This window comes from Thalassophryne amazonica, chromosome 21, assembly GCF_902500255.1.
Source record: "Thalassophryne amazonica chromosome 21, fThaAma1.1, whole genome shotgun sequence".
NCBI lineage: Eukaryota > Metazoa > Chordata > Actinopteri > Batrachoidiformes > Batrachoididae > Thalassophryne > Thalassophryne amazonica.
Window position 1 is genome coordinate 37927526 of NC_047123.1, and position 14596 is coordinate 37942121.

Sequence of the window (14596 nt, forward strand, 5' to 3'; positions counted from 1 at the left end):
CAAATACCCAAATGAGTTTAAAATAGCAATTTTTATATATATAATTTTTTTTTCCCAGCAAAAATGAGGTATCTGATTCCAATTAAAATAAATGAAATCAAAAGCTGATTACCTATGACATCACAACTGCTTATTGAAAGGCACTGCCCCCCCAAAAATATGAATACAATATTTTTGTCAGTTTAAAATCATTTCAGAGAAACACCAGACTGATTTATTTATTCATTTATTGTTATTTTGTGTGTAAACAGAATAAAGATAGTAAAAGTCATCACCTTTTTTTTTTTTTTTTTGCAGTTGTCAATCATCTGTTCATGTCACCCACCACCTGAGCTCCCATGTGCAAGCAGGTGATCGGGAATCCTGTAAGCTAATGCAAAATATTGGTTAGCTTTTATTATATATGAAAAGATGTTGCTTTTATGACACCACAATCAGTAGATACACTAACTTTATTTAAACTACCACACACATAAATCACATCTCATGCTTTGTAGTAATCAAAATGCTTGAAAATTTTAAATTTGCTTGCTTAAATGTATTTTTTTGCATTGATCTTAATAGTACAGTTTCTGTCCATCAGTTAACAGTGCCACTGAGCTTTATTAGTTTATTCAGCATTCGTTATAACAATATTAATGTTTAAGCCACAGCAGACCAAAGATGCTGCACGTCTCCACCAGAGCTCAGCGTCTACATCCACCAGGTCAGGAGCTCCAACAATCCTCCTCATCTCCATCACAACCACCTTCTTCTTCATCACCAGAAGCTGTAGTTTCAACATCGTGGCAGGATGTCTGTAGGACGGAACAGAGAGGAATGATATACAACCACGTCACAACAATCACCATTAAATAGCTTCATGTAACGTAGGACATCATGTCTTCCTCCTTTTGGAAAAACACAAACCACGGCGCCCAGCTGGCCTTTAGTATCGCCGGTCCAAATATACCGGTCAATGATGATCTGGATTTGGTGAAATGAACGTCTAACCTCGAACCAGGTGGTGAGACTTTGGAAGCTTATTTATTTTTTGAGGATCTGATCTCAAACACATAATACAGAACATGACGCATCTTTTAGAAATTCAACAACAGGAACATTTTTTTTTTACTCTGAAATCTTGAAACATAATTTAGCCCAATAATTTGACAAAAATCAGTCGTTGCCTGGAGCATAAACACCTGCAACTGAACGGTCAGGTGACAGTTCAGGTCCCGTCTCTCAGAGCCGCCTGCTCCCACTGATGAAGGTCATTAAAAAGGCAACAAAACGATTCGCTCGAGATCAACTGATGGAAAAGCACATGATGCGTCTTCAGACCAGATCGTAGTCACGGAGTGGAAAAGCTCTGCTCACACTACAATTAATGCCACCTCCCATGTTAGCAGTGGGCACCAGTGGCACCACGAGTACCGCCGAGGTTACCAACACCTCCCTCAACCTCACCGCTTTCAGGGATCACATTACTTGTTTGTCTGCTGTGCTTCAGTAGCTCTTGACGTATCTCCAAGGCAGCGTCTTCATTCTGTTGACATCTCAACAATCCCTTGGTGTCGTGGAATAAAACGTTGACCACCATCACCACGTTGGCACGTTGAAGCTGTGGTCTCTGGTACGAGGTGTATGTGGAATCCCATGTGTGGTGCATCAGCACCAGGATGACCGGTTTATCTCCTGGCGACAACCAAAGACAGAACAGAGTGTCCAGAGTCAGTTTATATTTGCAGATTGACAACGTTTTTGGGAACAAGCAAGTTGGAGTTTTAAGCAAACAAAGAAGATGTGTGACGCTGTTTGTCAGCGTTAATGTCACAGTTATTACATTTAAACTGGGTGGACTGTGTGGATCCGTCCTTTAAGAGGCAAAACAACTGGACACTTGGCCGCAACGTTAACCAGTTATCATCTGTCCTCCTGTTTAGAACCACCACAGAAGTCACAGGAAACTGAATTCAACCTTTTCTCCATATTTCAGGGAAAACAAATTTCACCTAATTGCTATTCAATATTATTATTATTATGAGTATAGGGCATGTGGTTCAGTGAGATAGCATGTTGGACGACCAATACTTTGATCTGTGTTTGATTCCTAGTCACACTATAATCATTTAAGCTGCACTGTCCTCATCCCCCAGCTGTAAACAGGTAACAGCGTTGACTGGGGACGTAACCCACAATGGACAAGTTGTGGACTCTCATCCACATCACACTACAGAATCAGGGGGATACCCACAGGTGCCAATAGGCCTCAGGGCCTGGATCGGACTTACTGCTCCTTCACTTCAATATGAAGTGTCTGAACACATTTGAACCTACCTGTGACATCATTCATGGCGGCTTCAACGTCCGAATCGAGACGTGAACTGACTGGACAGAAAACGATGAGGATCTGGACGTCCTCGGGGCTTTTACTCTCCTTCAGAACAAGCTTAGTCCGCTCACCTGCTTCCAGATGAATCACGCTGTCCATTAGTTGTTGGTGGGAACCAAAGGTGACGCCACTGATGACGGCGCCGTATGTCACTGTGGCCACCATAACTGACAGAGACATTAATTACAATTACAGCCAATTACTGAGCCACTGAATGAAATGCTGACATTTCTACAAACACATCTTAAAGGTGAATCAGTTCTCTCACTCACTCACACACACACACACTCACACACACACACACACACACACACACACACACACACACACACACACACACACACACACACACACACACACACAAATACTACAGCTCTCATCTAGATTGCAGATTAATTTGAGGTAAAGTACAGCCAGAATATACTAAATTAACTACCATATTTTCCAGAGTAATTAGTCATTTTTTTAACTAGTCTGAGAGGTTCTCTGACTTATATACTGAAAAACTACACATTTGTGACTACTACTAATAATAATTATGACTATTTCTATCAGACTTTTGCAAGAATCAAAGGACGAAGTAAAATAAACATAAATAAATGGCAATAATTAAAGAGTACACGACAATAATGCTAACAAACAAAAAACTAATTAAAGAGTCGATAATACAAAAAATGTGACTTTTTCTCTGGAAAATACAGAATTTTTAAGGCCATGTGTAGAAAGGTAAATGTGTATTGTCACAAACACAATGAGCCATGTTGTTCTGCAGTGAATTAATTTACAGTATCACAGTGGACGAGTATCACAATGACACAACTGACAACTACAGTAAGATTTACAACCTGCTGCTGGTTTATGGTGATCAGTTTGTGGAGTTTTGGATCCAAATGAAGAAAAGATTTTGGGAAACCATTGACCTGAAGAAAGTGGTTACAAAAAAAGTTTTAATGTATTTTGAACCCAGAATTAATTTTGTACCCCACCCCCCCACAAAGAAAAACAAAAAGAAAATTCTTTCTCTTCCTCTCGTATCCAGAATGTCAACACCAAGTCCAGACCAACAATGAGTCTGTTTCAGACTGAACACGTTGCCAAAGATGTTTGGTCCGACAGTGCCCAAACAGATCTCTAACCTCAGTCCCACTCCTACAGTAACCTGTAGTAACATGTAGTATCCCGTAGTAACCTGCAGTATCCTGTAGTAACCTGCAGTAATGTGTAGTTGGGGGTATCACAGTGGACTTTTGATGTTGGTCTTTCTAAAATCTGATCCCATTATTCTTTTAAATCTGATTTTGTCTACAATCTAAAACACCTGTTTTATTAAGCAGGTTCTTTGAAAAAAGCTTTAATATGTTTTGTGTTTTTGGTTTCATTATCGTCTGAACTATGAGTGTTGAAAATCCAAACGTGCTCCTTCACCTCTTTTGGCTTTCTGGTGTTGATTTTTGTTGAGTTCTTCCAGTTGATCCACATGACGTTCAATGACCATCTGGACATTATTCACTTGGGTCTTTAACTCCTTCAACGTGTTGAGGTATTCAGTCAGAACGCTGTTCGCCCTCAAAGTGGCTGGACAAGAACAGGTTGAATAAGTACAAAGATCGTTCTCTGCACTATAATGTTTAAATAAGTCTAGAAAACTGACCAACAAAATGGTCCTGAAAGTAAAAGCAAACGGTTGGAAAATGTGAAAGTGAAAGGACAGTACGTACCTCGGCAAGACTCAAATGAGAAACACTCTTTCAGCTCTCTAAGGAGGACGTCATCTGACCTCTGAGACAAAGTACACATTATACACAATTTACAGGAAATACTTCTGACATAATCACTTGTCACTACAGCGCTGACTGAACTCGTCCACAGAAAGTCCAGAGACGGCTGACCTCTTTTGAAGGCATACTTTTTGGTTTACTTTTAGTCAGTCTTGAATAAAATGTTAGTTTTAGTCAACTTAACATTGTAGACATTGTAGAGCAGCGAGCTGAGCAGATAAGGAGTTGGCCTGACCAATATGGAGACCTAGTTTTGACTTCTGCTCACGCAACCTGTCTGTGTCCTTGGACAAGACATTTAATCTACATGATCTCAGTCCACCTCGCTGTCAGTGGATACTGACTTTGGCTGGGGAAGTAACCTGCGGCGGACTGGCGTCGTGTCCAGGGGGAGTCGTAGACTCTCATCTGCTTGACTCTATGGAATCCGGAGATAAGTAGCGGCACCAAAGGACCTCAGGGCTGATATGACTTATAGGGACTATCATAGGATTTTAGTCAACTAAAACTAAACCTAAACAAAAACAATCCAGATGACTAAATTATGACTAAACCTAAATTAAATTTGAGTCAAAACTGTGACTCAAACTAAACCAAAACATGCTGTCAAAGTCAACACTGCTTGAAACATTCTCGACAGTAAGACACCTTATTCCTCACCTGTTTGTAAATTATATCAAAGATGTTCTTTCTTAGTTTAAAATTTTTTCTTTCGGGAAACAGATCCTGGAGGTCGTCTCGGGTCAGCGTTTGGATTTCATCGTCCGTCTGCAGCCCCACCTCTGCAAAAACAACAACGCTTTTGTTTCATGAACACAATTCCATTTCAGTTCTTCTTTATGACCACCAGCTGTTCAGTCCTAACAAGGGCTGAACAACTAACTGCGTCAACTGAGTTACTTTGAGATCCTGACGAGCACAAGTACCAGTTAACCAAACTAAAACTTTTATCCCTCAGTCTGAGATCTCCTATTATGACCACAAAAAAACAAACTCCACTGAAGAACTAACACACGGCACCCGTGCTGTAGAACTGTGTTTTACTAATTACTTCAATAATCCTTCTCATATTTGTCTTGAGATGTGACCGCTCCATTAATGGATGGCTGTGAAATTTAATTCATGAATTAATTTATATTTGTGAAATATTTGCTCAATCCAATGTTGAGTTAAATATCATTGATCTTTGACATAAGGACAGCAGCGCCAAAATGGTGCCAGCTTTCATACGAGCTAGGTATGTTAGATAATCCAAGAATACAAACCATTGAGCTGCTGGAGTCCAGTTAAGTGAGGATCAAACTGTATAAATAAACTGACATTAATTGATTCATCTGCAACCTAACCTAACCCAGTTAAGAAAATAGTTTGTCCACTGAGACATTTTACCGTAATACCCTGTTCAAAGCTGTAAGTTGTGCTTCTCAAGAGAAATTGCTGGAGTTTCTTTCGTCCGTCCGAAAAAATGTTTTGTATCATAAAACTCAAGAATTGTAAAACTCAAAATCTAAATTTTTATACCTTAATACTTGGAGGCCAAAGATCTTCCTGCCAAAAAAAAAAAAAAATCACACATTTCTGGCAGTTAAAAATGCCCTTTTTTTTCTTACTGAATTTTGGGTTTCACACGTTGGAAATGTATCAGAAGCCCTGAAATGTTCACATCATCTGCTAGATGGCGACAAAACCTGCTTGAATGTGCAGCAAAGTCTCGACTGATTATTCATTTAGCAAGTGAAAATAAGATGGACTGACAGCCAAAAATCTATTTACAGTTGTGTTCCTGCACTTATATATAAACTCTCACGTTTTCTCATATTTCATGTGCAGAAAGAAAACAATCATCAGGGTTGCTCTGGCCTGGAATACCATGTTTAGTGGGCCTCATCTGATCCCCGCCCCGCCAGTTTGAGACCCCTGTTTTCTCACACAGTCCAGCCATGAATGTAATTACTAATTAATCATTACTTACCTTGAAAGACAGAAGGAGCGCTTCTATCAAATTTCTCTATTTCCTTCAGTAAGACTGACATTTTGCCTGCACAAAAAGACAAGTGTAGATTTATTGCATTTATCAGACGGTAAAATGTCACAAAAATACAGACGGTTGACCAGTTCTGGATCACTTTTTTTAAAGTCCCGCTATACGGAGCCAGAATGCAACTGAATGTCCTTTATTGTGTATTGTTGTATTGGGTATTTGGATATTATTTAGCTGAAAACGTCTGGGTGGTGTAGCGCTTGTACTTAAAGTGTGAAGCCACATTATGTGTGGTGCAAATATTTGCTGGAAATGGATCACTTTGGGGTCATTCCTGGCATCTGGCTGGAGCCCTTCTAATGCAGAATGATACACACTGTGGCCGAGAATGTGTTTGAACACAAAATGATATCAATTATACTTATTAAAATCTGATCCCATTATTCTTTTAAATCTGATTTTGTCTACAATCTAAAACACTTGTTTTATTAAGCAGGTTCTTTGAAAAAGTTTTAATATGTTTTGTGTTTTTGGTTTCATTATCGTCTGAACTATGAGTGTTGAAAATCCAAATGTGCTCCTTCACCTCTTTTGGCTTTCTGGTGTTGATATTTGTTGAGTTCTTCCAGTTGATCCACAGGAGCTTCAATGACCATCTGGACATTATTCACTTGGGTCTTTAACTCCTTCAACGTGTTGAGTATTCAGTCAGAACGCTGTTCGCCCTCAAAGTGGCTGGACAAGAACAGGTTGAATAAGTACAAAGATCGTTCTCTGCACTATAATGTTTAAATAAGTCTAGAAAACTGACCAACAAAATGGTCCTGAAAGTAAAAGCAAACGGTTGGAAAATGTGAAAGTGAAAGGACAGTACGTACCTTGGAAGGACTCCCACGACAAACAGTCTTTCGGTTCTCTAAGGAGGACGTCATCTGACCTCTGAGACAAAGTACACATTATACACAATTTACAGGAAATACTTCTGACATAATCACTTGTCACTACAGCGCTGACTGAACTCGTCCACAGAAAGTCCAGAGACGGCTGACCTCTTTTGAAGGCATACTTTTTGGTTTACTTTTAGTCAGTCTTGAATAAAATGTTAGTTTTAGTCAACTTAACATTGTAGACATTGTAGAGCAGCGAGCTGAGCAGATAAGGAGTTGGTCTGACCAATATGGAGACCTAGTTTTGACTTCTGCTCACGCAACCTGTCTGTGTCCTTGGACAAGACATTTAATCTACATGATCTCAGTCCACCCCGCTGTCAGTGGATACTGACTTTGGCTGGGGAAGTAACCTGCGGCGGACTGGCGTCATGTCCAGGGGGAGTCGTAGACTCTCATCTGCTTGACTCTACGGAATCCGGAGATAAGTAGCGGCACCAAAGGACATCGGGGCCGATAAGACTTACAGGGATTATCATAGGATTTTAGTCAACTAAAACTAAACCTAAATAAAAACAATCCAGATGACTAAATTATGACTAAACCTAAATGAAATTTGAGTCAAAACTGCGACTCAAACTAAACCAAAACATGCTGTCAAAGTCAACACTACTTGAAACATTCTCGACAGTGAAGGGCCTTTCACATTGAACACGTCAGGCCAATCCGTCAACGCTTCCCAATCCGTTGGATGCGTTTCCAACGTGTCATGACATCAGACGCTTCGCTTCGGAAGTGGCAAGGGGGCGGAGTTTTCTACATCACACTCTGGCTGTTTCCACAACCTGAAAAAAGTTCAGCAATTGCTTTCTTGAATTTGCGTCGCCTGAACCACAAAAAAACTTTAAAAAACAGCAGTAGAAACATTCTCCCATCACCCTGCTGGGAGAAGCTTTTTTTCAGCTACTTTTCAGAGTGACGCTGACCGAGGGAGGACTGACTTGGTGGGATATCGATCGAACCGCGACAGCGGGCCGACCCACACGGAGAAGCCGGCCTTCAGGCATCATCCCTGGGCAGACCGAGGCAGGCAGCCGGGGTGATGGAGCAAACCCACTCAGTCCGAAATCTCCCACTTTTTGGATATATGTGAAGTCCCAGTTTGACCAACGGAGTTTAGTTCTGCAGCTTTATCGAGGTGAGAATAATATTAAAGTAAAACGTGACGTTTGCACTGCTGTGAAGGTTTAATGATCGGCTAACGTTAGCTTAGCCTTTTAGCACAGTTGATCTGAGTGAACACTTTAATTTGTAAATGGTTCAGTCTTTTATTTTTACCAAATAAAGCTACAGCTTTTTTCGGACACCACAAAAGCTCAACTTTAAATAACTTTTTTTCGTGCTTTTTTTTTTCCATCGTTTTTTTTTTTTTTTTCCTTTTTTATATATAAACTGTTTAGTGTTGCTTTATATTTAAAGAAATATTTTTATTTGTCCTAATCAGGAACATTTGCTGTGCAGACAACCGAACTGCCATTGATGAGCTGAACACCGCGAAGTCCAGTCAAAAGAAAACATCACTGCTCTTCAAAATAGGACAAAAGTGTCTTCAGCAACACCACCAGAGTTCAAAGCTGCAGAAGAGACCTTCATCTGGTCCCGAGAATCCAGCAGAACATCACCTACTTCTAAATAAAAGGCTCTTTCAACAGCAACTATTTCATTATTTTTAAAAAGCTGTTTCATTTTATATTTTAACAATAAATGAACGAATCATTAAAAATGTCCACGAATCAAAGTCAAAAGACATTTGCACAAGTAGAAGCTCTCCACTTATTGTGCTCAAATTCATATTTTAGAAATGACTCTGTCCTGATAACAACATTAAAGGCAATTACATATTTTGAGGAAATTACAAATTGAAATGACCATTAAAAAAAATTCATCATGAGGTTAATGTCACAGAAATCCTACTTTACAATCACACTGCAGTCATTGTTAAATTATTTCTTGTTGCATTTATAATAAACATTTGTATTTATTTACTGTCTGTTTTTCTGGTTGAAATGAGATATAAATAATCTACCAGACTTAAAAAATGTACAAGTTTCCATGTTATTTTATTTGTCTAAAAATAAATGTCAGAGGTTCCTTATGTTAAACAAGAAATTATCTAATCTGAAACAACAGGTGGTTGTAATTTACAGATGAAAGGTTTCTAAAGAACCAATTATAGATTTATTTAGCTATTTTAATTACAAGTGTTCTAAACTTTTTTTAACAATCAGAAATTTTGAGGTAACAACAAAGAAAAAACATTTCCAAGGATTTTTCTTCAGAAAACTGCTCTATAAATGAGCAGTCCTGTGACACGTTAATGTTTTGTACAGATCAGTGGTTTCTGCCACTAGTCTTCTGTGTTTTGGCCCGACGCGTCGTTCCTATTGGACAGCGTGAAGGTACGTCACAGCTCAGAGCGTCGAAAGTTGGACTGGGTTGAACTTTGACCGCATCAGCCTGCTGACAAGCGGCAATGCGCGCTCCCGTCAGAAACATCGGTTTAGCTCGGCTTTGGATGCGACACTTCTGACGCATCTAAAAAGCAACGTGTCTCATTAAAAATAATGCTTTTTAGACCGATTTTTGACGCATTTGACGCTTCCGACGTGTTCAGTGGGAAAGGCCCATAAGACACCTTATTCCTCACCTGTTTGTAAATGATGTCAAAGATGTTCTTTCTTAATTTAAAATTTTTTCTTCCGGGAAACAGATCCTGGAGGTCGTCTCGGGTCAGCGTTTGGATTTCATCGTCCATCTGCAGCCCCACCTCTGCAAAAACAACGCTTTTGTTTCATGAACACAATTCCATTTCAGTTCTTCTTTATGACCACCAGCTGTTCAGTCCTAACAAGGGCTGAACAACTAACTGCGTCAACTGAGTTACTTTGAGATCCTGACGAGCACAAGTACCAGTTAACCAAACTAAAACTTTTATCCCTCAGTCTGAGATCTCCTATTATGACCACAAAAAACAAACTCCACTGAAGAACTAACACACGGCACCCGTGCTGTAGAACTGTGTTTACTAATTACTTCAATAATCCTTCTCATATTTGTCTTGAGATGTGACCGCTCCATTAATGGATGGCTGTGAAATTAATTCATGAATTAATTTATATTTGTGAAATATTTGCTCAATCCAATGTTGAGTTAAATATCATTGATCTTTGACATAAGGACAGCAGCGCCCAAAATGGTGCCAGCTTTCATACGAGCTAGGTATGTTAGATAATCCAAGAATACAAACCATTGAGCTGCTGGAGTCCAGTTAAGTGAGGATCAAACTGTATAAATAAATTGACATTAATTGATTCATCTGCAACCTAACCTAACCCAGTTAAGAAAATAGTTTGTCCATTGAGACATTTTACCGTAATACCCTGTTCAAAGCTGTAAGTTGTGCTTCTCAAGAGAAATTGCTGTAGTTTCTTTCATCCGTCCGAAAAATGTTTTGCATCATAAAACTCAAGAATTGTAAAACTCAAAATCTAAATTTTTATACCTTAATACTTGGAGGCCAAAGATCTTCTTGCCAAAAAAAAAAAAAAAAAAAAAATCACATTTCTGGCAGTTAAAAATGCCTTTTTTTTCTTACTGCATTTTGGGTTTCACACGTTGGAAATGTATCAGAAGCCCTGAAATGTTCACATCATCTGCTAGATGGCGACAAAACCTGCTCAAATATGCAGCAAAGTCTCGACTTTATTCATTTAGCAAGTGAAAATAAGATGGACTGACAGCCAAAAATCTATTTACAGTTGTGTTCCTGCACTTATATATAAACTCACACGTTTTCTAATACTATTTCATGTGCAGAAAGAAAACAATCATCAGGGTTGCTCTGGCCTTGAACACCATGTTTCGCGGGCCTCATCTGGTCCCCGCCCCGCCAGTTTGAGACCCCTGTTTTCTTACACAGTCCAGCCATGAATGTAATTACTAATTAATCATTACTTACCTTGAAAGACAGAAGGAGCGCTTCTATCAAATTTCTCTATTTCCTTCAGTAAGACTGACATTTCGCCTGCACAAAAGACAAGTGTAGATTTATTGCTTTTATCAGACGGTAAAAAGTCAGAAAAATGATACGTTAAACTTTCAAATCAAAGATGATGGAAGCCAAACTATTACAGATTCTCAGAGGCAAATTGTATATTTTAGGTATTAATGTGGAATTTTCCAGCGGGATTGGAGAACATTACTCAGCTCGAAAATGAAGCGAAAACGAAAGTGATCAAAAGTTAAGTGTCCTTAAACGCGTCCTCGTCTTGCATCCTCGTGACGCTCTCAGCCCAACGCCCCGCCCACTCTCGACTCTCCACTTCATCGATTTTCGCTTCCTCCAGACACAGCTGTTTTTATGTACAAATTATATTCCTGCATCTCGTCATTGTTGTTTAATTTACAGTTCATGTATCAGTGTTGTTGTTGTTGTTGTCCATTCGGCTGCTTCCGTTTTGTTGGGGTGATAAAAATAAACACACATAAAAACACATCATGTATAGAATTTTAAAAACTTGTCGAAAATATAGAAATGGTCAGAAATATAAAAATTATCAAGTAATATAAAAATTTCAGTGATATAATATAATAGTGTGTTTTTAATCCCCCGTTCAGTTTGCGAGGTGGTATGTTCCAGTTGATGACAGCGAGGGAGGGAGTTCATAGATTTATCATGCTTTTATCATTTTATTTAGCACTCAATCATTATGTCCGGTCGACCACAACATTGTTGTGTTTTTTTTTGTGTCAACAAAGGAGTGATATTTTATGTACCTTATTTTCGTGAGAACATGTTGAGTATTTTGGTCAGTGAACACCCCTGCCGTGTTGTGGTACGTGCGCATTAAAAGTTCTCTCTGTCTGCGTTTGGTGCTGTTCCAGCGTTTAAGAGTATTGTAACGATAATTACATTGTCACGATATTTTAAAGAGTTATGTAAAATGCAGAAAGCACAAGTCTATTCTGTAGAGGGTTTTGACATTACTTCAGAAGTTTTAGCACTGCATCGTTTCCAACTGTGTTCTTTCGAAGCGCCGCTGCTTGTGTGAAGTTGCGCCAGACGTCGCAAGACATTATGGGACATGTAGTTTTTCCTCTGGTCTGTATAAAATTAATGCATTTTCACTTGTCTAATGTTGTGTGTGCGTGTGCGTGTGTGTGTGTGTGAGTGCACACAAGGTTTAATGTGCTTACTTTGTGATGAATTAGACATGTGAGACAGGACATATTTGTTTTATTTTTGTCAGTTGTTCTACTTTCTTTTTATTTTTTGCACCCTTTACAGTGTTTTGAGAGGAGAGAAGGATATGAATTGATGCAGCCCTGTCACCTGTTGTGTCAGGTATGATCAGGGGCGTCGGACTGGGGGTGGGGGTGGTAAAAGGTTCTATGTACCCAGGGCCCAGAGCATGGGAGGGGGCCCACAAAAAATTGGCATTAAATACATTTTTGTGTTGCATTTTATTAATGTCCATACAATTCATGTTGTAAAAGAATGTAATTAAAATGAATATATAAATGTTGCGAAACATAATTCTGCTCTAACAATTATATTGAAAGATCTCTGAGGGCCCTTCCACCCCTGCACAGTTGTAAAATGGTTTAGTCCAGGCGCACAGGCGGCCAGCTGCACACACACCTGCCTACAAAAATACATGCACATACACAAATTGGTTAAACTTTTTATAATAAAAAATGTATTATCAGAATGTAATATTAACATTATGAACCTCATGGCCTTTAGTTTCAGACAAAGCAGGAGGTGCTGGTCCAGGTTCTGGTCCCTCATCTTGTCAAATCAAATCAAATTTATTAATTTATATAGCACCAATGAGCTCGCCTCAAGGTGCTTCACACAGCATAATAAAAACAGAGAAAATCGAATTCAAAATTTAAAAACACAATAAAAAGACAAAACCATAAAAGAACACAAGCAACGAGGATGTTAGTGAAGGTGAGCTTATGGAGTCACTTCACAAGCAAATGATTTAAGTAAAATGTAATTAAATTTTAGTAACCTTTACAACATTTTTTTCCTGTTTTGTCTATTTGCTTTTTAGGATTACCTAATAAATGGTGTGTTGTAGTCGCAGTAACTGAGGGACAGATAGAAGATGACTATTATGGTATGAATCTAGGGAGTATATAATATGAATATACTGCACAAATATACTGCATTGATTTATTCAGTCTAATATTGTTAAGAATAACAGGAATTACCTTCTTTTTTCAAATACAGGGTTATAAAATATGTCATTTTTATTATGACATTATTTTGTATTACTTCATAAGACAGTACAGTACCCCCTTAACGTAGGTTAAGGGGGTAATATTCTGAAAGTCTGTTTGTTATTAATATGGAGTTTAGTGAATGACATTGACTATAAGATGGGTAATCTGTTCTTTAATGTTTTGATTGTAGAATATTGTATTATGTATTTTTTCTTCACAAAGAGAATTACACACTCTTAACCAATGAATTACACTTACTTTTTTTTATTACTTATTTTGGAAAATTGTGTTAAATTAGATATTTCCCTGTGACTGTAGATCTTATATCCCAAACCCTAATTTGTAGTCAAGTTAACATTGGGGTATATCTCTGTTAAAATGCACCGGGATGCACCAAATTGCACAATTTTTCTAGAAAATGCTGCAATTTGGTCCCCAGACCTCCCAACTCAATATTGTTTCCCCCAACTTTAAAACGGGTTCTGACTCCCAGGTGTGATCTAAGGTATACATGATGTAGATGTTGTGTGGGCTGCTGAAGAGGAGGTACTGCTGGCCCACCACCAGAGGGCGCCCTGCCTGAAGTGCGGGCTTCAGGCACGAGAGGGCGCTGCCGCCTCACAGGAACAGCCGGGGGTGACAGCTGTCATTCATCAACTCATGACAGCTGTCACCTATCACCATCTCATCAACCACTCCTTAAAGGCCGGACGACATCTCCACCCCGCTGCGAGATATCACCTACCATTGGAGGTAATAATCCTTAAGCCATATCTGTGCAGTATCGCATTCCAACTGTTTGTCTGTCTATTACAGGAGTACCTGATTACTTGTGTCAGCTGGAGGCTGAGCTGGTCGGTGACGGCAGGGTGACGGAGCGCACCCTTCACGATTAGTGAGACAAGTGACTGTTCAGGTTCTGTAAAAGACTGTGTGTTCGTAATTGCGGAGGAGGAGGTTTAATACCCACCTGTATTGCTGACTGTTACTGGGTGTGCACACACCCACACCTAACTGTTTCTGCTTCCTGCCAGCAGTACCGGATCCGACAGCCGGAGACGGTGGCCACCTGGGGACTCGGGACTTGGCGGCTCCAGTATCTTCTGGGTTCGGTGGCAGTGGAAATCGTGTGGGATCCGGTTCTTGTCTGGACAGACGTCTTCTATCCTCAAGCCTGCCCACACGTCACCTTTGTGGATTGACTGCATATAAATTCTGTAATCGTCTGTATTTCGTTGTGCACATTCACAACAGTAAAGTGTTGTATTTTGGCTCATTCATT

At 39.3% G+C, this 14596-nt stretch overlaps 1 protein-coding gene across 5 annotated transcripts; it reads right to left on the minus strand.

The window, feature by feature from the left end:
- Positions 1-258: 258 nt before the first annotated feature.
- LOC117502948 lies at positions 259-11331 on the minus strand. Of its 5 annotated transcripts, none has more exons than XM_034162092.1 (9): positions 6720-6828; positions 6125-6190; positions 4813-4934; positions 4093-4153; positions 3800-3949; positions 3220-3294; positions 2446-2541; positions 1471-1677; positions 259-797 (listed from the first exon to the last, which is right to left on the minus strand). In XM_034162092.1, the coding sequence occupies exons 1-9, from the start codon at positions 6787-6789 to the stop codon at positions 778-780; spliced, it is 867 nt and encodes a 288-aa protein (XP_034017983.1). In that variant the 5' UTR covers positions 6790-6828; the 3' UTR covers positions 259-777. The 5 variants fall into 5 exon arrangements, with proteins under 5 accessions (XP_034017983.1, XP_034017980.1, XP_034017982.1 ...); XM_034162089.1 differs by having other exon boundaries at positions 2320-2541; XM_034162091.1 differs by lacking the exons at positions 4093-4153; positions 4813-4934; positions 6125-6190; positions 6720-6828 and adding exons at positions 7012-7072; positions 9728-9849; positions 11039-11331 and having other exon boundaries at positions 2320-2541.
- Between the last annotated feature and the right edge of the window lie 3265 nt (positions 11332-14596).

What these genes read in the sequence shown, in the direction of transcription:
- LOC117502948 (XM_034162089.1), bottom strand. Translation starts at nt 6,789, where the DNA reads ATGGTCATTGAAGCTCCTGTGGATCAACTGGAAGAACTCAACAAATAT. An exon ending in ACACCAGAAAGCCAAAAGAG is followed by an intron (nt 6,191 to 6,719) that starts GTGAAGGAGCAC and finishes CTTTTTGTGCAG; the next exon opens with GCAAAATGTCAGTCTTACTG. An exon ending in CTCATTTGAGTCTTGCCGAG is followed by an intron (nt 3,950 to 4,092) that starts GTACGTACTGTC and finishes GTTCTTGTCCAG; the next exon opens with CCACTTTGAGGGCGAACAGC.